This window comes from Capricornis sumatraensis, chromosome 10 (assembly GCF_032405125.1).
Source record: "Capricornis sumatraensis isolate serow.1 chromosome 10, serow.2, whole genome shotgun sequence".
In the NCBI taxonomy this organism is placed as follows: domain Eukaryota; kingdom Metazoa; phylum Chordata; class Mammalia; order Artiodactyla; family Bovidae; genus Capricornis; species Capricornis sumatraensis.
The window spans coordinates 53249212-53271465 of NC_091078.1; the positions used below are offsets into that span (position 1 = coordinate 53249212).

General features: G+C 49.6%; 2 protein-coding genes across 3 annotated transcripts in view; one reads left to right on the forward strand and one right to left on the reverse strand.

Moving 5' to 3' along the window:
• The first annotated feature begins 8043 nt into the window (after nt 1-8043).
• Nucleotides 8044-20995, forward strand: FBXL2 (F-box and leucine rich repeat protein 2). The gene is made up of 12 exons (XM_068982688.1): nt 8044-8068; nt 8148-8262; nt 8481-8607; nt 8708-8782; nt 9962-10092; nt 10623-10683; nt 11318-11362; nt 11884-12033; nt 14210-14230; nt 15521-15733; nt 16340-16534; nt 20265-20995. Exons 1-11 carry the CDS (start codon nt 8044-8046, stop codon nt 16445-16447), a joined length of 1071 nt encoding a protein of 356 aa, XP_068838789.1. The 3' UTR covers nt 16448-16534; nt 20265-20995.
• Nucleotides 17565-22254, reverse strand: part of UBP1 (upstream binding protein 1) — a 65108-nt gene continuing 60418 nt past the window's right edge. For both annotated transcript variants that reach the window (XM_068982686.1, XM_068982685.1), the window contains one exon: nt 17565-20076. In XM_068982686.1, coding sequence (XP_068838787.1) covers nt 20039-20076 — 38 coding nt within the window. In that variant the 3' untranslated portion in view covers nt 17565-20038. The remainder of the gene's footprint in view (nt 20077-22254) is intronic.

Here is a 22254-nt window from a genome sequence, read left to right on the forward strand (position 1 = left end):
GTATCCTGGGTCGCAGAGTTTTCCCTTTTGAGACTGTGAATATATATTTCGCCCTTCCCTTCTGGCCAGCAGTGTTTCTGTGGTGAAATCAGTCCATAGCATCTGGGTCCCCTTGTAATGAACTTTTTCTCTTGCTTCTTTAGAATCTCCCTTTGTCTTCCGCTTTTGCCATTTTTATTAGGATATGTCGTGGTGCGGGTCTGTTTGAGACCTCCGTGCTTCCTATATCTGGATATATATTTCCTTCTTTAGGTTTGGGAAGTTTTCAGCCATAATTCTTCAATGTATTTTCAGTCCCTTTTCGTCTTTCTTCCCCTTCTGTAATCCACGTTAGGCCTCTGTTGGCACGCTTTAGACTCTGTTACATTCCTTCCATTTTTCTTCATTTGCTCTCCGATGTGTTGATCGGGTGGTTTCCATAACTCTTTCTTCCAGATCACGTGTTCTCTCTTCCGCTCTATTCATTCTGCTCCTCACTGCCTTTAGCTCAGCTGTCATCTCACCAATAAATTTTTCTTGGCTCCTTCTAGTTTCTAGTTCCTTTTTACAGTAATCTGCATTTCTGTTGACAGCCTTTCTTAATTCCTTCGGTATTTTCATTGCCTCCTTTGTGACCTCGGTGTCAGTTCGACTGAAGGGGTCTGCTTCGTTGTTCCTTCAGGGGAATACTCTTGGCCTTTTAACTGGGAGTGGCTCCTCCACGTCTTCATTTTGCTTGTAATTCTCTTTTCCTGTGAGTTTAGCAGAAACAGTTATCAACTGTGGTCTTGGAGGGCTATTTTTGTGTGGGTGTGCTCCTGTCTGGCTTGTATGGGTTTAATATTTTTTGGTGTGAGGGCTGTTTTTAGTTTGGATGCTTGTGGTCTTTCCTCTGTGTGTGCTGGCTGTTAGCCCTGGAGAGGGGGTGTGCAGGAACACGCCCTTACACTTCCCCGGAAGGCAAGGGAAAGCGGTTGGTGCCTGGTTGCGGGACCCTAGGTGGCGGTCGCGTGTGCTCCCAGGAAGTCGAGGTGGGAGTTGGTGCCTGGCCGTGGGACCCTCTGCAGCAGCAGGAGTCTGTTCCCGCCTCCGGAGCCCAGGATGGCAGCAGGGCGGCTCACACCCACCCCTGGAACTCGTGTTGCTGGTGCCCTGCTGCCTGAGAGCGCCTGCAGAGGAAGATGCTCCTCAGGTGGCCTGCTCCTCTCCTCCTGTGCCCCCAGCAACGGTGCCCTGCCTCTCTGGAGGGCCCAGCCCCATGCTCCCCCGACTGTGGCTCACCACACCCAGCCAACCCCAGTCCTCCCCAGGCCTGCCCTGTGACGCCCGGGCCAAAGCACCCACCCCCTCCCGCCCCAGCAGGAGTGGCTCAGGCTGGAGGGAGCCAGGCGGCACTGGCCTGCTCTGCTTTGGCCTCTGCAAACCGGTTCCTGCGTTCTCCTCCAAGGCTCCCCGTCTGTCCCAGCTGATCTCCCCACTGGGAGGAGACTTCCCAGTGTGTGGAAACCTTCCTTCTTTCACAGCTCCGTCCCAGGGGCACAGGTTCTGTCTAGATCCCTTTGTCTCTCTCTCTCTCTCTCTCTCTCTGTGTGCTATCCAGTTGTGTGGAGACTTTCTTGCCTTTTGGAAGTCAGAGGCCTTCTGCCGGTATTCAGTAGGTGTCCTGTGAGAATTGTCCCACGTGCAGATGTGTTCTTGATGCATTTGTGGGAGAAGGTGAGCTCCACGTCCTGCCTCTCCACCATCTTGATCCGATCACCCATAATTTCTTAAAATACATTCTCAGTCCGCTTCCCTTTTCTCCTTCTGGAGTCCCAGTTGTGTGTAGGTGGGCGTGCTTTATCGTCATTCATGAAGCTCACGTGTTGCTTTCAATTTCTTTCCGTCTGTCTTTTGTCCGCTGTTCTGACGGGGTGATTGGTGATTTCACGTCTGTCTTCCAGATCCCGGATTCATTTTTCTGCTTCACTTTAGTCTGCTCTCCATTGTTGCTCCATTGGTCTTGGTCTGCTTTTGAATGGTTCATCTTTATAGTTTCTAGTTCCTCGTTACAGTGACCTTGCATCTCTCAATAATCTTAATTCCTGTGTCATTTTTATCGCCTCCTTTTTGAACTTGGAGGCTAGTAGATGGCCTGTCAGGAGCTGCCTCTTGTTCTTGTCTGTATTTCCTCTCGGCTGTCCTCCATCCGCGTGGCTGCACGTAGGCTTTCTCTGGCTGTGGGGGCAGCGGCTCCTCTCTGGTTGCAGCGTGCAGCCTCCTCGTGGCAGGGGCTGCTCTTATTCCTGAGCACGGGCTTCAGTAGTTGGTGGCGTCTGTGCGCAGCAGCTTGGCATGCAGGCTCAGTTGCCCTGTGGCCTGTGGAGCCCTCGTGGACCAGGGATCGAATCCTTGTCCCCTGCTTTGGCGGTACTGGCCTCCCAGTACCAGAGAAGTTCGATTTCTCTTGTTTTAATTGGTAGCGGTTTGCTTTTTCATTTTCCTTAACTTTCTCTGTCTCTGTGAATTTAGGAGAAACAGCTGTCCACTGTGGCTCTGAAGGGCCATTTTTCTGCGGGAGCATCTACGCGTAGGCTGTTAGGTCCAGAGGTTTTTGGTGTGAGGGCTGCTTTGGGTATGGATGCCAGCCGCCTCTTTGCTCAGAGTGTGCTGTCTGCTGCCTCCTTGCTAGAGGGGGTGATGGTGTGTCGTAGCGTCTGGAGCCTGCACTCGACGTGCAGTGGGACTTGCTCTTTGCTCCATCATTGTCTCTGTCGAGGGCAGGGCCTGCTCCCCAGCGGTGGAGGTGGAGGTTCTGAGGGTCTGGTTCCGTCAGGCTCTGTTGTTCTGAGTGTGTGTCTTGCACCAAAGGAGCTGATTGCTGCAGCAGTTCCGCTCTGAGGCAGCCCAGGGTCACACAGCTTTCTCTGTTGTGTTTGTCCCAGATCCAGTGCAAGGCTGGGGGGCAGGGTAGGTTGGGGCTCGGGGCTGGGGTATCGTGGCTGCAGGAGTTGAGGTATCTGGGCTGCCCCCTAAGATCTGGCCTGCCTCTCTGGCAGTCTTCTCCCAGGACCTGTCTGCCCCAGAGGTAAGCTGCAGTGTGGAGCCGGTGGAGACAGAACACTCTAGAAAATGCTTGCTGGGAACAGCCGCCCAGGGCCTGTCTCCTGGGGTCAGCACTTGGGTGCTGCGCCAGGTGCTGCCCAGCTAGACCTGCGCCCACTGTGAATACTGACTGTGGGTTCCGTGACTCCGTCTGGGTCCCACGCCAGGTGTGTGGGAGTCTTTAGCTAGAGCCGCATCTGCACCAGGCTGTGCAGTCGGCAGGGCTGGGATGTTTGCCCCTTCGGGCTGGGAAGTGCCTGAGGCAGCAGCCGCCCGTGCGAGGCTCTCTGCCCTGACGGTTGGCGAGCCAGGACGGGCGCTCCTCAGGGGTACAGCCTAGGCTTCTCCAGCCTTCTGGCTGCCTCAGGGGATTCCCCGCAGGCAGGGGGCTTGTCTCCTTGGGCGGGACCCCAGGCCTGGGCTGCTCAGATTGTGAGTCAGCTTGCTCCCTCCCCAGGGCAAGGGGTCCAGCCATGTGGACACTCCTGTCCTCACAGGTCCCGAACCTGATCGCCGCCCCGCCCCGCCCCCCCCCCCCCCCCCCCGCCTTTTTTGTCCTTCCCAGTTGTGTGGATGTTTTTCTTGTAGCTTTGGTTGTATGGTTCAGTTTCCTGTGAGAGTTACTCCTCACGTAGATGCATTTTTGGTGTGTTCATGGGGGGAGGTGAGCTCCATGTGCTCCTGCTCCTCCGTCTTGACCCCCCTTTTCTTACCTTGGTTGGTATTTGAATGTTAAGCCAACCTTCCACCCTTCAGATAGGCCCTTGTTGAGTTGTTCTAGACTGCATTTTTTACATGTTGTTGGATCCTATTTGCTGAAATTTTGTCAAATTTTTTCTTGCATTTGTGAAGGATGTTCTATGGTTTTCTTGTGATGTTTTTGTCTGGTTTAATTATCAGGTTGTGGTAATTATAGTTTTTTTTTAATTTTTTTAAATTTAATTTTAAAATCTTTAATTCTTACATGTGTTCCCAAACATGAACCCCCCTCCCACCTCCCTCCCCATAACATCACTGTGGGTCATCCCCATGCACCAGCCCCAAGCATGCTGTATCCTGCGTCAGACATAGACTGGCGATTCAATAAATTATAGTTTTAATTATAGCTTTCCAGAATGAATTGAAATGTGTTTTCTCCCCTTCATCTTTTTTGAAAAGTTTATGTAGAATTTGTATTGTTTTACCTTACTTGGGTTTGGTAAAATTTACCATTGAGGCCTTCTGCGCCTGCTTGTTCTTTATAGAAGGGTTTTAACTATAAATTCTATTTCTTTAATATATATAGAACTCTTCCAGGTTTTTATTCCTTCTTGAGTTAGTTTTGGTATAGTTTTTGCCTTGTGAAGATTTTGTCCATTTCGCCTGAGTGCTTGAAGTTTTTGCAAAAAGTTGTGAATAATATACTCTTGTTATCATTTTAATATCTAAAATCTGTAGTGATAGCTCTTTGTTCCTGATTTTGGTAATTTTTTTTTTTTTTACTACATGAAAGTAATTGCTATGTCTAATAAAAATCGAAGTGATTTTCAGTGCCTATTGCACTATATATATATTCTTTGAATTTTTATTGACAATACCAATTTTTAAAGAGTAAAGATGAGTAAATTTCTCTGATAGTTGTCATATTTGTCTTTTTATTCCTGGTCAGCCTAGCTGTGCTGTGCTTAGTCATGTCCGACTCTTTGTGACCCTATGGACCTCATGGACTCTTTGCAAGCCCACCCGCCAAGCTCCTCTGTCCATGGTGATTCTCCAGGCCAGAATATTGGAGTGGGTAGCTGTTCCCTTCTCCAGGGGATCTTCCCAACCCAGGGATCGAACCCAGATCTCCCGCATTGCAGGCAGATTCTTTACCAGCTGAGCCACCAAGGAAGCCTGTGAATACTGGAGTGGGTAGCCTATCCCTTCTCCAGGGAATCTTCCCAGCCCAGGAATGGAACTGGGGTCTCCTGCATTGCAGATGGATTCTTTACCAGCTGAGCTGCCAGGGAAGTCCCAGCCTAGCTAGGGGGTTACTAATTTTTTGATGTTCTCAAGGAACCGGCTTTGGATGTCATTTTTTCCCCTTGTTTTACTGTTTTCTACTTCACTGATTTCTTCTCTCCTCTTTATTATTTCCTTTATTTTGCATTTCATTTGGCCTTTTTTCTAGTTTTTTAATGTGGAAGTTGTTTTTTAGTTTATATTGTACATTTTAAAGTTATTACAGTTTACCCTCGAATTATATTACATCTCACTTCCATTTTCCTTTGCCCAGCTATCATGCTGTTACTGCCATACACTTTCAAATTCCAAATATGGTCTTAAATCCACACTGGATAGTTATTATTTTTGTTTTAACAGTCGGTTGTTTTTAAAGAGAGTTAAATAACTAAAATGACTTTCTATAAGTCAAGTTAATATTTCCAGTCCTTCATTTCTTTTTGTAAACACAGATTTTCATCTTATGCCATTTCTTTTTTTTTCTGCCTGAAGAGTGTTCTTTAACTTTTCTTGCACTGCAGATCTGATGAATTCTTTCAGCACTTCTGCCTGAAAGAAACTTACTTTCTCTTCAGTTTTGAAAAAATATTTTTTGATGAATATAAAATTGTGTTGGCAGATTTTGTTTCTTGCTTTTTTACTGTTAATGAGACCTCTTTTGTCATCCTTGTTTTATTCCTCTGTATGAGGTGTATCTTATTTCCCTGGGTGCTTTTAATTTTTTTTAATCACTGGTTTTCACCAGTTTGGATAAGCTTATGCCTTGGTGGATTTTCCTTCCTGTTTCTTGCTCTTGGAATTCCTTCAGTTTCTAGGATTTGTAAGTTTATAATTTTCGTGAGGCTTCTGGTCATTACTGCTTCTGCTACTGTCCTGCCCCACACAATCTCTTGTTCTTTAGGGACTCCAGTCCCATGTTCGTGAGGTTGTTTGAAGCTGTCCCACACTTCTTTCACGCTCTGTTCTATTTCTCTTTCCTTTCCATATTTCTTTTTAGATACTTCCAGTTGCTGTGTGTTTTAAATTCACGAATCTTTTCTTCCACAGTGTCTAATCTGCTGTTAATCCCATTCGTAAATTTTCATCTCAGTCATGGTGGTTTTCCTATTTAAAAGTTTAATTTGTATCTTTATGTCCTTCATGTCTCTGTGTAACATGCTTAATAGACATGAGATGTTTAATTAAGATCTTCACTCCAGCTTCATAGAAGTGTGTTCTACAGAACACAGTTATGATAACTTTTAATGCCTTTGTCCGCTATTTCTGGGCTTCCCAGGTGGTGCACTGTAGTGGTAAAGAACCTGCCTGCCAGTGCAGGAAATGGGAAGGACATGCAGGTTTGATCCTTGGGTTGGGAAGATCCTCTGGAGGATCTAAGGTGTTACAGCCTGGAGAATCCAGGCAAGAGAATCCCATGGACAGAGGAGCCTGGTGGGCTACAGTCCATGGGGTTGTAAGAGCAGGCGCAGCTTAGCACAGCACCCCTCGCTGTATCTAGCATCTCTGCCAGTTCTGGATAGCCTTAATAGATTGAATTTTCTCCTCATTATGGATATATTTTCCTTCTTATTTGAATGGATGGTAATTTTTTTATTCAATGCTAGACATTGTGAATGTTATTTAGGGTACAGAGTATTTTTATATTCTGATAAATATACTTGAGTTTTGTTCTGAGATGTAGCTGAGTTACTTGGACATAGTTCCTTTGAACTAGGAGATCTTTTTTTTTGTCTTAATAGCTTGGACCAAAGCAGTGGTTAGTCTAGGGATGGTTGTACTGCTCTTCTGAAGCAAGACGCATCTCAGTACTCTGCGCAGTGCCCCACACATGATGGCATTTTCACTCTTGTCTCGTGGGCATGGGTACTCTTCCCTTGGGTGAGCCCTGACTTTGTCCCCTTAATGCTTCTCGTTGAGCCCGTCCCTGGTTTTGGGTGATCTGCACACGCTGACCAGTACTCTGCTGAATTCTGGAGGGAACCTTTGCAGATCTCTGGAGTCCTCCCCATTCTCATGCTCTGCTTTGATCACTCTGACAGCCACGGCCAGACATTTGGCTCCACACACTCAGATCAGGGAGTCCGCTCGGCTCCAGCCGGGTCCCTTTCCCTACACCACCGCAGAGCAGAAAGAGCAGGTGAGACTGACACGTGGCTTGAGGCCAGGTTTTGGAGACCTTTGGGTACTACATGGAAGCATCAGGACTCAAGCCTGTAAGATACACTGAAGCCATATTTCAAGGAAATGCAGATGACCTAAGTAAGTCCTGCCGTATATGTTAAGGAGGCAGTGGCGAGTTAGGGATGTTCAATTCTCTGCTTCTGGCCATGCTGCCAACCCCGAAATCGTTGAGGTCGTCGCCCTGCATGACTCGATGTCCTCACCAGGAAAGGCTAGGCCTTGATGCTGACCGATTACTGGCCCTGTCAGTGGCCAGAGATGGTTCCTCCGGAAGGGCCCGGGCAAGGGCCAGCATGCACGGCACAGGAGGGACTCGACCCCTGCAGTTGCTGCCGGCTGATTTCTCTGTAGAGGAGAGCTGGGAGCCCGACCTCTGCTCTGAGACCACCGCTGGAGGCTGAGTGAAGAAGAGTCTCAGCTGATACGCAGTCTGTCGAGGGCGTTGCTTCTCCAAGTGCTGTCCGCAGAGCAGCAGCTCTGGCATTACCTGGGAACTTGCTGGAAACGGCAGACTGCCGAGAGGTTTGCCTCAATCCACCAGCAGACTTCTGCAGTGACAAGAACCTCAGCTGTTTCCTGTGACCATCAGAATCGAAGGACACTGGTGGCTACGGTCAGCAATTACACACTATACACTTAGAAACTTAAGAGAGTAGATCCTCCATAAATTAAACTTTTGAAGAAGGTTGTTCTCAATGTGAATGGTTCCACGTGCCCTCTGGTGGCTGCCTCGCAACTTGCAGGGAGTTTTAGAAATGTTTTCTCATTTTAGGACCTTTGCACAGAACTGCCGAAACATTGAACATTTAAACCTCAATGGGTGCACAAAGATCACTGACAGGTAAGTACCAGAAATCGCTTTGGTGACTGATAGGCCCTGGGAGATTGGGGGAGGGAAAGGTGGTTGAAAATACCTTTAGTGCGCCGGTCCTTTTTCAGCACGTGTTACAGCCTTAGCCGATTCTGTTCCAAGCTGAAACATCTCGATCTGACCTCCTGCGTGTCCATTACAAACAGCTCCTTAAAGGGGATCAGGTAAGAGTGCCTGTCAGTGGCGGTCACGAGCAATAATACCCAAGGCTCGAGCAGCCTGGTGTTTGGAACCTTCCTCGCAGTCCCCCTGCGGCAGGAAGTGGGCGGCTCGGGTCAGGCGGTCTCTCCCGGGAACTGTCTGTGGGTCTCTGAGCTCAGAGATGTGCCTGCGCTCTCCATGGGATGGACTGCACAGGCGCGGCTGTTTCCCGCTCTCCCAGCGAGGGCTGCCGGCACCTGGAGTACCTCAACCTGTCGTGGTGCGACCAGATCACCAAGGACGGCATCGAGGCGCTGGTGCGCGGCTGTCGCGGCCTGAGGGCCCTGCTGCTGAGGGGCTGCACGCAGGTACCCGTCCGCCGGGCTTGTCTGCGCGCGCGTCACTGGGGAGCCGGGGCCCCCTGTCCCCGAGCTGGCTCCACCTCTTCTGTGTTCTCCGCTCATGCAGCTAGAAGACGAAGCTCTGAAGCACATTCAGAATTACTGCCATGAGCTTGTGAGCCTCAACCTGCAGTCCTGCTCCGTGAGTAGCGTGCCTTTCCCACGTGCTTCGTCCAGGGCAGGCTGTGGGTGGGGGGTTGCCACTTCCTTATCTCCCATCCCGCGTCCTTCTGGGACCCACCGCTTCCCACAATGAAAGAAGAGCAATCTAAAGAAAGGCCAGTGCAGAGCCGTGAACATTTCCCCTAAAAATAGCAGAGATTAGAGGCTTGATTTATTTGAAGGTATCAAGGATGCTATGAGCAATTCCTGGGGAGGTTGTCAGTGTTTTATCTTTGCTTATAAACTGGGAGTGGTGGCATCTCTCATGCTGCCTCAGTGGGTGAAAGGAAGTAACAGGTATGAAGAATAAAGGGTGAGCTGTGCTTTGCATCAGTGCACGATAGGCCTGTGAAAGATTGGTTTTTTTCACCGCTGTTAATAATTGAGCATCAAAGATGCTTGCTGCAGCCAGCTGGGTTTCTCAAGGAAAATGTCATTTTTGAGAAAGTTAAATGAAATCCCTTGTATTTAGCATTTAGTGAGTGAATCATAAAATTTAAAAGTCCCTAATGGGAGATAAAGCAGAAACTATCTTATGAGGAAATACTGACCTTATGAGAGAGCGCCATTCAGAAATAGAACCTTGAATTGCATGTGGGATAGCACTGGCAGGGGGCTTGAAGTCTGACATAAATGTACATGTTTATAGTCACAGAAGTTAGTGTATCTAAATAAAGATATTAATTTAAGTCTTTATAGCTAAATTCATAGAATTTAAGCCATTTATCAATAATTTAGTGATTTACTTAATTTTGTTATTTTCTAAACCATTTCAGGAAATGTTATACACATATATGATTTATACAATAGATATCTTTTAATTAGCATTAATCTGTAGAAATCCAACCAAAAATTAATGTCACTTAACCAGGGAAATCCCATGAGCTCTTTGTTAAATCTGATTTTTAACACAAGTTTATAAATTTTTCCTGGGAAAAGACTCTGAGTAGGAAGTGGAATTTAAAAATTTTACTGTTAGTAAGGCTTGAATATTCTAAAGCTGTGCAGAGGGAACATAAATACCCATCTTCTCTGTACTTAACATTGTTTTGGTTGCACTGTCAGGATGAACGTTAAGTCGCGGGTAACCCCGGGCAGTCGGCGGGCGGGAGGCTCCGCGTGGTGCCCCGGGCCTCTGACTGTGCGCTTGGCTCCGCAGCGCGTCACGGACGACGGCGTGGTGCAGCTGTGCCGGGGCTGCCCGCGGCTGCAGGCGCTCTGCCTGTCCGGCTGCGGCAGCCTCACCGACGCCTCCCTGACAGCCCTGGCCTTGAACTGCCCCAGACTCCAGTGAGTGCACCCTGAGGGCCTGGGGCCGAGCGGGGGGCGGGCAGGGGGCTTCTCGCAGCTGGTGGAAAGGTGGCTGCGGCTGCGGTGGTTGAGTCGGTGGCGTCTGTCAGATGGACTGGGATGGGACAGAGCTTGAACTGGCTCCTTTAGGGCTGTGTGGAGGGTGTCACGCTGTCCAGCCCCGGGGAACCTGAGTCTGCATTTCCTGATGGGCATCACTCAGGTGCCCACCTGTTTGGCCTCGTCCTGTCATTACTTTGACATGTGAGTGATCTATGCGAGCAGAGGGACAGTGAAAATACATTTTAATTGTTTACAAGTCAATACATACTGGAGTAATATCGAGAAAGAAGAGCAGTCGTGTGCTGGTATTGTGGGAAGATCCCTGTATTTACTGCCCTGTTGGGGTGGGACTCCCTAAGCCTCAGTTCTGTGTCAGAGAGTGGAATAAGCTCAGCACTGTAAAGCAGGCTCCCCCTTTGCGTGGTTAACCCACTGCTTCTTTGTCTCCCCCGCACTCCGTACCCCAGGATCTTGGAGGCTGCCCGATGTTCCCATCTGACCGATGCGGGCTTTACGCTTCTAGCTCGGGTAAGACAGTGTTACCAAACCAACCAGCCTCTCTGCCACCTCCCTCCAGAGCGACTCGGAGTGTGCAAAAAATGGCCTTCAGCAGTGACAGGCCCCAAGTAGAATAGAGTCCTGGTGGGGCTAGGGGTGCGTTCTGTACTTTCTCCCTTGGGCCCGGGAGCTGAGGGGGTCCTACACCAGGAATGGGGGCCTGGCCCTCAGTCTCCCTTTGTCAGGCGGGGCCACAGTGCGAGCAGCCTCCTCCCTGTGGGAGAGCCCTTCCTTACAGACCCTGACTATCGTCTCGGCAGCGTCCCTCGGCTATGCCGGGCTCTGGCCCCCTCCACACTGCCCTGCCGCCCAGAGCCGCTGTCCTCCTGGGGCTGCTGCGACTCTGCCTCCTGTCGCATCCCCCACCAGCCACCCGGTGGTGAGCGCCCCACCCCGTGTCCTCCCAGAGACCCCTCGTGGCTAAAATCTACATGCTGAGACGCGCGAGCCCCCGGGAAGGTGTAGACGAGAGGAGGACACGCGGCTGCCCCGTGTGCCCACTTCCACGTGACTGTGATTCCGAGGGCGCCTGCTCAGACGTGCCGGCTCACTGGGCCACTTGGGGAGCAGGGGATGTCTCACGGACTCTTGTGAACTCTTGCAGAACTGCCACGACCTGGAGAAAATGGACCTGGAAGAATGTGTCCTGGTGAGTGCACCCCTGACGGCCCCGCAGGGCGCCTCGCAGCCACGGGCACAGGTGTGGCCCGAGGTGCCGGCGCCTGGAGCCTCCTCGCCCCAGCATGGGTGTCAGGGCAATGCGCGCACTCTGGGCTGTTCTGTCAGCAGAGCTGAGTTCAAGATAGTACCATCTTTTGCCAAACTTTAAAAAAAAAAAAGAAACCCTCATTTTCACATAACTTCTTGGAGAAAAGAGCTTGCTTGCCGAGTGATGAGGTGACTGCACAAAGAACCCTGGGGCCCCCTCACCCACTCCCGCTTTGTGCCTTGTCCCCCTTGGGGCTCCAGGGTAAAGACAAGAACAGCTTTGCACCGGGGGGAGTAAGCAGATTTGAGGTTGCTGGTGAGGAGAGGAGCTCCCAGCCTGCGTGTCCTGACATGGGTTGTTAATTCTCTTTTGCACCGTTTGGTTCTTGTGTTCAGGAGAAGCGGGGTTAGGTGGTAAGCTCTGGTGTGGACGCCACACTGACACAGCGTGTTTCTCTGCAGATAACCGACCGCACGCTCACCCAGCTCTCCATTCACTGTCCTAAGCTGCAAGCCCTGGTGAGTCAGCTTTTGGTGGTGGACTTACCTCTCAGGGATGAAAGATGCCCCGCCACCCTGCCCCACCACCGCAGGAACCTGCTGTCTGGAAGGGTGTCGTCATCCTTGGTTTCAGGGGTCTGTTAGTTGGGCTGACTTGGGAGGTAGAGAATCTACGTGTTACTGTTTTCATTTTTGGAAATGAACCTAATCGAGGGACCCAGGTCCTTACACAGATTCACATTCAGCCTGTCAGAGTGAAAAGGTCATGTATCTCTGAGGGGGAATTAGCGAGTATACCGAAAGGTCCAGAATGAGTGATGAAGGCAGCACTCGGGCACGCTGACCTCGCACGCATGTTCCATCCGCTGTGTGAATCGGCCGCCTGCTCCCCCAGATACCCAGACTCGATCCCAACAGCCCTGCCGGGCGGGCACCATGGACACCCCATTTTACCAGCAAGGAAGCCGAGGTGCGGAGCGCTTCAGAAACATGCCGTTTGCAGAGCTGCCCAGATGGTGAGGCTTCCCTGGGCTTTGGTCTGCCCACTGTCCTGGGAGGCCCGTAGGCCAGCTCCCTCTGTCCGCCTTGATCTCGCTCCGTCAGCAGGGTTTTATAGCATCATCAAAGCTCCATCTGGCCTGAGTTACTCTCCCCCTGGCCCCCAGTCCCTCTTATTTCCACATTTCTCCTGGGCTTTTCTCCCTCAGGCACTGTGCTAGGCTTTGGGCAGCTCTGAGACTGTCTTGGGGTTAGGGGTCAGGTTTCAGAGCTAGTCAGGACCTGCCTGTTTGCAGATTTTCCCCGAAACGGTTCCCTCTACTACATCTGCAGACGATTTTGCACATCTCGTGTCTTTACTCCCAGATTGGTTGTGATCTGGTTTTCTAATTGACAGAATCTGCTCCTCAGATGGGATTTCTCCACCCCTTGTCCCCTTGCCCCTGAGACACCCTTGTCCCCGGGGTGTGAGGAAGGTTAGGAGTCCCTGCTTTGTTCTGGTTTAACCTCCTTCCCCTCAGTTGCCCAGGCTCTCTCTCTGCCCTTCCCCGACCCTGAGATACCCTGGTCTTGGACTCCCACCAGCTCCCCAGCTCCTGGAGCGCGGGGTCCACTCCAGCAGGAAATGTTATTCAAAGACTGCTGCCCCAGCGGGGGTTCCAGTGACGGAAATCTTCTGTTTTTCCCTGTACTCATACAAGCAACTCCCAGAAAGAGGACTTAAGAGACACTCTAAGAAAACCCCAAATAAGGGCCTCAAGTAAAGAAAACGAGAAAAAAGCATGGAGGATTATTAGAAGAGCAGGGAGACAGGTGAGCCGAAATCCAGATTCGCTACAAGCGTGTCTTGCGGGAGGGGCGCCCGTGCCAGACCTTGCCCTAGCCTCTGGAGAGTGACAGGGTCATTCGTCAGGGGAGGTGGCTGTTACCCTACCCAGAATCTGCAGGGCAGGGTGTGTCTGGGTCCCTCTGAGGGATACTCCAGGGCCTTCCCCACTTTGAGGGCGGACACGGTTGCCATGCCTGTGGGCCCCCAGGTGGAGTCGAGGGTGAGCGGCAGCGCGGGTGGTGTTGACACGCAGCCAGGGCCCGCCTCCCTGGGGAAGGGCCGACGGTGCGCTGCTGCCGCCCCAGGGGGCCCTCCCCCAGCCCCTGAGAGGAGGCAGGGCCCAGAATTGTGAAACGTGGTCATCTTTCACTAGAGGTCTGCAGCAGGAAGCAGTGGGGGGAGTGACCAGCCCTAGCAGGCGGCGCTCACACCTCATCTGCTGCGCTTCAGGCCCCCCAGGCTGTCCTGTTCATTTTTCATACGAATTTCAAGGAACTGCTCTGCAACCCTCGGGAGGACGGGCCCTGTCCTCTCAAAAACCCTAAATCTAGAAGGCGGTCTGAAAGGGAAACGGATGCAAACAAGGGGGACTCCAGATTCAAGAGAGCCCAGAGGAGTGCAGGAAGCTCGTGCAGCGGTTAAGGAGCCGCCTCAGCCCTTCGGTTCGCAGCCTGCAGGACATGCCGTCAGCGGGTTTCAGTGACGTTGAGGGGCTGGCTTCCACTTAGTACCGGAGCCAGTTTCTTGGGCTTTTAAAAAATATCAGTGCAGCTCATTGCTCCTAAAAGCTATCCAATAATTTTAGCTATTAAAGAATAAAGAATTCTAACCAATAAACGCTGTGTTACTTTGTGGATACTACAGTGTTTTAGCTTTCACCCTGATTTATTATAGCCTTTACCAGTGAGATTTATGCTTTCATATATGTTGTTATAATTAGTGCCCTTTTTAGCTTAACAGGGTCCCTTTAACACTTGTAAGGTGGCTCGTGTGTGTGGCGTGTGCTGTGCTGTGTGGCTCCGAGTATCTTAGTTCCCCAACAGGGATGGAACCTGGGCCCTGGCAGTGAAAGCCAATTCCTAGTCAGTGGACCTCCAGGGAATTCCCCCCCTCTCCTCCAGTTCCAAATGATAACCTTGCTGGTATTCTTGGTTGGAATTTTTTACCCTTTTCTTTCCGCACTTATATCGTGCCCCTCCATTCAGGCCTGCCTGCAAAATTTCTCCGGAAAAATCTGCGGATAGTCTTATGGGAATTCCCTTGCACATAACAAGTTGTTTTTCTCCTGCTGCTTTTAAGGTTCTTTCAACTTTTCATATCTTGATTATAATCCCTTATAGTGAGAATGTTAGTCCACTTGATGCTGTCCTGTAAGTCCGTTAGACTGTCTTTTTTTCCTTTCTGCTGCTCTGATTGGGTGATTTTCACTACCAGTTTTTCAAGTTACCAGTCCTTTTATCTGCTTCATCCAGTCTGCTCTTGAAACCCTCTGCTGTGTTTTTCGGTTCAGGGCTGTTCAGCTCCGTGGCCTCTGGTAGTTTTCCAGAGGAGGGCGTGAACTCCTCTCTGGGGGCCCAGCAGAGGGCCAGCACATCTGCCTGTCTTGGCTGGGAGCACATCTGGGGGCCTCTTGACGGCACCTGACCTGAAGGCTGGCCCATCAGCTCCTGGGCAAGCACACAGGCCTCTTGCCAGAAAGACGGGGTGTTTCAGCTTGCTGCCCGTACAGTGCCTGGGGGTGGTAGTCTGCCAAGAATCTCTTCTCGCGTTAAAAGTCCATGAGACCCGGGAATACAAGCCCCCTTCGGCCATCAGGGTCAGGTGAGCAAGGAGCGTCCCATATACAAAGACTGGGGCACCAGGCAGCTGTGAGACCTGCCTCTGGAGACGCTGGTACCCCATGTGGGGTTCAGTGAAAAACTCCAGGTTTAGAGTTCCCTTCTGATGGGGGTCTCTGCTCTCAGGGGTGGGGTTCATGACAGGCCACGGCCTCCCCTGCCCACTTGCACCGGCTCCTCTCTGCCCAGCATGGAGAAGTTGGCCAGCTGGTTCTTGTGTTTTTTTCCGGAGGCAGCTGGTCCCTGTGTAGCTGTAGACTCGCTGTTTGCGGGAAGAGGTGAGTTCAGGGTCCTCTCGGCACGGACCGTCCCCGGCAGTGTTGGTTCCATCCCTACCCCCGGGGGGACGATGAGAGAGGCTGCTGCCCCCAGGCCCAGCCTCCCTCCTCCCGAACTGTGGTTCCTGCAGACACGGCGCCTCCCCTCCTTCCAGAGCCTGTCCCACTGCGAGCTCATCACGGACGACGGCATCCTGCACCTAAGCAACAGCCCCTGTGGCCACGAGAGGCTGCGGGTGCTGGAGCTGGACAACTGCCTGCTCATCACCGACGTGGCCCTGGAGCACCTGGAGCACTGCCGCGGCCTGGAGCGCCTGGAGCTCTACGACTGCCAGCAAGTCACCCGAGCAGGCATCAAGCGCATGCGGGTAAGCGGGGCAGCCACCTCGCCGGCAGAGCCGCCCAGGCGACAGCAGGCGCAGAGAACCAGCCTGTTTCCTCCGTTCTGCCTGGGGCCGAGTTACACCAGCTACCTCCTTAGACTTATGAATACTGGAATGGGTTGCCATTTCCTTCTCCAGGGGATCTTCCCAACCCAGGAATTGAACCCAGGTCTCCTGCATTGTAGGCAGATGCTTTTACCGTCTGAGCCACCAGGGAAGTCCCTAGACTTGTTCAAAACCTTCTTCTTAGCGTCCATCCGGGAAGATTCCGCTTCTAGGATGGGTCTGGGCAAAAGAACTGAAGGCGTTATCAGTAGGCTTGACCTTTGCTAATTTCCAGGTAGAGAGCCTTCCTAGCGGCGGCGTCCCTTCCCCGTGTAGCCCAGCTGCGCTGCCCTTGCTCTTGAATATGCTTAGAAGCTCAGGCAGCTGTGCACGTAGACCCCAAGCAGGCCTCGGCGCTAACCCCTCACCACTTGGTTTGCACACAGGGGCGGGGACTGTCTCTTAGCTTGGGCTTTCCTGGGGTCACGCGGGTAGTTGCCCTCCTGCCCACAGGTCTTTAGCCGGTGCTCCTCCCGTCGCTTTCAGGCGCAGCTCCCTCACGTCCGAGTCCACGCCTACTTCGCTCCCGTCACCCCGCCCACGGCCGCGGGAGGCGGTGGGCCGCGGCTCTGCAGGTGCTGTGTCATCCTCTGACGGCCAGGGCCTGCCCAGAGCACTCGGTGTGCCGTTCTCTGCCATCACCCAGCTCTGTTGATTCTCCGGTGAGAAAGGCGCTTACAGGTAAAAGACTTGTGCAGGGACTGCGGTACTTCTGGTGATAGTTTTTACCTTTGTTCTGCTGTGATGCAATCAGTTCAAAGCCTCGTGTCAGCTAACAAAGAGCAGGGGTGGTCTTAGTGCAGCCAGGACCGCACAGGAAACCTGGATCTCAAGAGGTGGCGCTGCCCTAGGTACAAAACTCCCCCCTCGGCTTTGCCAGCATTCTTCAACAGACCATCAGCGTTAGCACAAACTGAGCAGAAAAATAAGCTGTTGATTTTTTACCTGATACTTAAGCCAATGACCTCCTTTTATTCAGGAGTCCACTTTGATTAGCAGGACGTCTCCACTTTGAAGGTTAAAATAGCAACTTTATTGAAGTAACTATATTGCAAATTCACGCCTGACAGTTTTCTATTTGGAGACTTACTTGGAAGGCAAGGTAATAGGTTTCCGTGAGACACCAAAGAATGAGGACTCTAGAAAGGGTGGAGCAGGGTCTCCACCTTTCTGTCAACTCGCCCTAGGTCCTCTTGGGGACCAGAAATGGAACAGAAGCAGCTCAGACTCCGTGCTGCCTGATGACAGATCGTGAGCTCTGGGGTAGGCGACAGCACAAAACAAGCTAATCCTGTCATCTCTCACAGAATTTGGGGGACCTTCAAGAAAAAGAATTTAAGGCTCAAGTTATCTATACTACAATCAATTAAAAATAATGGATGCATGTAGAATGGGTGTGATTTTTTTCCAAGTTTATTTTAAGTGTTAGAAATCAAGTTACACCAGAACTATTCAAAAATTTTACACACTTAAAACTCAGCTCAGTAAAGTGTTGGCACCTTTGAGACTTATATAATATAAAATGAATAAACCATTGCAGTGCTTATGTCAGAGGGTTTTATTGCTATTATCTTGTGGCAGACATATCTGACCAAAATCATTCTCCAAACTCAGGCATTCTGTTATCTGAAATCTGGTAAGGCGATCTGGTTTCTGCTCTGTGCTGCCAGACTTGTGACCTTCACTGAACCTCTGTGCTAACCCTTCTTAGCAACCAAGCTTAAAAGCCCAGAGCTCCTGAGAAGCTGAAGAGAAACAGCAAAAGAGAAATTTCCCACGACCAGCAATAGTTCTAATAGAGTTAGGGTTCTATTAGGTGGAAAGTTTTAGAATCATTTAGAATACAAGACCTCAGTTGCATTCTGGGGAGAGAAGGCAGATAGATAAATCAATTAAGAGGATAATCAGAAAAAACATTAGTCCTGGTGATTTTGCAGCCTTATTATATACTCTAGTATTTCCTGATCTAAAAATTGTATGTATGCCATAGCAGTTATTTAAATATACATTTACATCACTGTGTATGGGGAAAATGGGTGCTGCAGAAAACTATGAGTATAGTTCTGTTTTAAAAATTTAAATGACCAGGACCTCCTATACATTCTCTCTTTGGAGCTTGGATACAACCTCTCAAAGCTATTGGACTCTGGCTGAACGACATAGGACTTCAGTTACAAAACAGCAGGACCTCTGTTAAGGAAATCAGGTTTGCTTCCTCTTTAAAATGTAAGCGTGGAACAATCAATCACTGGATGACCTGTCCTCAGCTGCATTTGCTTTGAGAAAACAACAAACTGAAAGGAAAACATCCCCACCAGCTCTTCTAACGCCATTTGGACTGGTGTGCACTCAGAACATACGAAGTGACACTGGCAGGAACTTGGATTTTAAATGAGACACACATTTGCAAAAACAATCGGAAAACATTTATTATACTGAAATGTGTACATCCTACTATTAAAAAAACAAAGTAGCAAATTTGCTGGTGCCATAATTTAACCTGTTTCACTGGGACAGACTAATGTTCAATGCTGCTTGGTGTAATTTCAAGTTTGACGAGCTTTTTTTTTTTAACCCCGCTTGTAAAAACCTGATGAATTCAAAATAGCACACAGCATTAAATGACATTTATTGTTCCATAAATCTTGAGACTCAAAAAGGAATGCTAAATAGACAAGCAAAACTCTAAAACAATGAAGAGAAAGCTCACTTCTTTCCCAAGTGATTGGTACAGAAAACATGTGGTCATAGGAAAGCAAAGGGGAAATGACAGAAAGGAAAGCTCTCCAGCTTGGGGGCCATACAAGTGAGGGATATTTTCAGGCCAAAGATGGAATATTTAAAGACAGTACTTTCTTTTTTTTATCAAATAACCCCCTTTATGAATAAAACAAAATACAAAGCTTTTACCCACTGGAGCAGTTTTGTCTTTGGGGAGAGATTTCAAACTCAAGCATCAAATAAAACACTCAAAACCAAGATACTGGGGAAATAGACAGAGGTGGTATAATTAAAATGCAATCGAAGTGTTTTGTTTTTTCTAATTGTGTCTAGTACACCACAGGCCTCAAATGCTTGCTGATGAATTTTGGGAAGGCTTTGGGTGAAGGGAAGAGAGAAAGATAGTAGAAAAAATTGCAAAAACAGTGATTCCCTTTGAAAAGTATACTGGCCGACAAGCATTTGGTTTTGTGAAAGAGGCACTCTTTTTATAGAAAAAAGAAGCTATTATGTGGTGTATAAAAGTCCCTAAATAATCACCAGAATGTTATCCATGACTGTACTAAAGCTCAAGAAGTAAGAATTTTGATGGTGCAAGATAGTGTTTGTGATGTCTAGTGTTCCGAGAATAATTTCAACTCCTGATAATGACCCCTTAACACCAAGTTACGAACCATCACAGTTTTGTCCTGCTTATGTGTATTTCCAATGTCCAGGACAGGGCTTTAAAAATGTTTAACAGGAAGGGGGTGAGGGGAGGCGGTTGCTAAGTGGTTGGAGATAGAGAAAGGAGAAAGAAAACCACATGAGTTTAAAAGGCATTGGGATTCAAAAATGAAAACCAGAAACAAATGCTAAAAATGGAAGCAGAAGCAAAAAGGTTTTCAATAAATCTGTGACAAAGCAAAAACACAAAAGTCTTTGTACCTATTAGGATTTACACTGATCCTCTCACCAAGGTACTCTTGATAATGCAGTTTGCTTCAAGCATGATCCCGGCAGACGCACACCCTTAGACAGGATTTTCCCGAGAAGCGCCGCGCCTCTCCCCTGACCACCGGTCGGCCCGTGTCCGCGGCGGCCCGTCCCCGCCCAGGTCAGCATAAGGTCCAGGCCACAGACACCACAGTGGCCCAGAAATGTCAATGCCCACAGTACATCTACATTCATCTCCAAACCGCATACAGTGTAGAAAGACAGCGGAGGCTGCTCCGGACCTGTGTGCGCCGGCGCCTCGGGCAGAGGGGCAGGCGGCCTACCTGCGCGGCCGGCGTGCTCTCTCCCGGCGGGGACGCAGGCCAGGTGCGCCTCTCGTCCAGCTCATTAGGAAGGTCATCCTATGTTTTCAATATGAAACATTTCATACGGTAAAATCCAATCCCAAGACTTCTTGGATTCAGTCTTCACACACTTTTAAGCGTGACTTTTATTTGGTGCTGAATAGAGTTCAGACTACGGAAGACGTCACTTCAAAATGATGTGGACGCCACCACCATTTTCAGCTGCGGAAAAAGAAAGGGACGTGACCGCTCAACTTCTTTTTTAATAGGCTGGAGAGTCAAAACTAAATTGAGCTAATTCATATTGACGTATGGCAGAAATGAAACCAATATTGTAAAGCAAGTATCCTTTGATTAAAAATAAATTTAAAACCTAACTCACTAAAACAAACGCTGCTCTCACCCTACAGCCTCCCAGCCCAGCTGAGTGTGCCTTCAAGTATTCCAGAGATGAAAAGGCTGATTAACCTGCTCCAGCGCCCCTCCCTAAAGCATCATGTCCACGCTCCCTCTGCCGCTTGTCTGAGCACATGGCAGAGACCGTCGGATAAACTGGGTGCTGATTCCCACCTTTTCTGGGATAATTAGGAATCACTAGCTACACCTGCTGGCCTAGGGTTTCTCAGAAGATGGCAAGAAGCAGTACAAGCATTCATCAAGGAGCAAATGAAATTTTTCATAAGGACAAATGTCTACAGACAGGACACTGAGATGGGAGGGGCATCCTGTGATGCTGAACACTAGACACTCGCTGCCGTCACAGCCACACACTCTGAACTACCTTGGTCACAGACGGTGTCAGTTCTGCAGACCAAACGCTTTGAGAATGAAAAATTGAGACGAGGGTGCTAGTCTCAGGGCTTTGTAAAGAAAACAACAGTGGGTCAGTTCACAGTCTAAACAGCCCCTGCAGGTATCTTGCTGGCTTGAGACACGTCCAGTGGGGTGAAGTCCTCAATTCAGCCCGTTGTTTCAAGGGGGGCTACTGCTTTGAGTAACTTACCAGAAAAGAGTGACACCAGACATTTTGCTCTTTGAGGTACAGCTTTCCTGCTAAGACTGGATTTAGATCTTAAAGGTCTCTTCTCATAATGACAGTTAAGAAACCCTCCTGTAACCAACCCTTTAACTGGAAGTCTTGTGAGCCCCATCTGGGCCTGCTCTTCACATTCTCTCCCTCCATAACCTGAAGGATTTCTACGGCTTAGAATCACCGAAGACGTGCTGAAGGCTTAACTTACATCTGAAATCCAGGTATCTCCTGCCAGCCCCAGCGGGTATAGTTAACTCGACATTCCCATGTCGTAAAATGAAATCTCAACTTTTTGCAAACTTATTTTTTAATGGGTCTCAAATTCTGTGACATGTTTAATCAAGTTGTTTACATTAAAAAGTACTGATTTTAAAAACCAAGAACTGCTACACACAAATGGTCCACAAGTCTCCTTTCCTTCTGAAAGTTTTATGACACATTGTTACCATTAACCACTTTTTACTATTAAATGACCAACTGACACAAATAGTTCTGAGACTGTTCTTCCACCACTAAGACTAGGGTGATAATGCTCACTTAGCCTTCTGAGCTTGCTAGGCAGAGGTGGGAAACCTTACCAGCTCCAGCTGCCTTCTTGTCCACTGCTCTGATGACACCCCCAGCAACCGTCTGTCCCAAGTCAGGCGCAGCAGCCCAAAGGAAGAGGGTCGGGGGCGCTCTCAACACCACCTCCCCCTCCACTGTGACCACCGCCTACGCGGCTGCTCCTTCTCCCATATGGGGCTCAGCAGGCCCTGTCACTATCCAAAACCCCCTCACCTCTGGCCTAGATGACACCTCCTGCCTCCACTTCTCCCACCTTCTGTCTCTACAAAGTTGCAACAGTGGAAGAAAAGACAAACCTACTCACATTATTCATTTGTTTACAAACAAATCACTGACTGCAGTGCATTTCAAACCTAAGCTCCCACCACTACATTGCCTACCAGACTTGGCTCCTGCTTTGCTTGCCTTTGCCCTGCATGGCAGCCACAGGCCTGCAGGCCTCCAGAGCAGCCCGGCTCCTTCCTCTGCGACAGCCTTGCCCCGCCTGGCTGCTGCTCCTCAGAGACAGTCTAAGAGCTATGTGTCCCCAGCCCAGACGCCTGTGTCCACAAGCACCGCACTTCCCCATTCCTTCACGGCAGCTAAACTCTGTATTTGTAATTTGTGTGCATCTGTTGACCTTTTCTGGTTGCTTTCCCCACTAGAGCAGGGGAAGACCTTTCCAGCACGTGTCTGACATGAGGTGGTCAGTGAAATGTTGAATAGACTGGGTTTTTTCTCCAGGCATCCAGAAGGATGGACTCCTCTTATTTGCTAATTTCTGTTTCTGTCACCAGATAGTGGCTGACTTCATTTTTCAA

What these genes read in the sequence shown, in the direction of transcription:
- FBXL2 (XM_068982688.1), top strand. Translation starts at nt 8,044, where the DNA reads ATGGGTGCACAAAGATCACTGACAG. An exon ending in TGCACAAAGATCACTGACAG is followed by an intron (nt 8,069 to 8,147) that starts GTAAGTACCAGA and finishes AAATACCTTTAG; the next exon opens with TGCGCCGGTCCTTTTTCAGC. An exon ending in GCTTTACGCTTCTAGCTCGG is followed by an intron (nt 10,684 to 11,317) that starts GTAAGACAGTGT and finishes GAACTCTTGCAG; the next exon opens with AACTGCCACGACCTGGAGAA.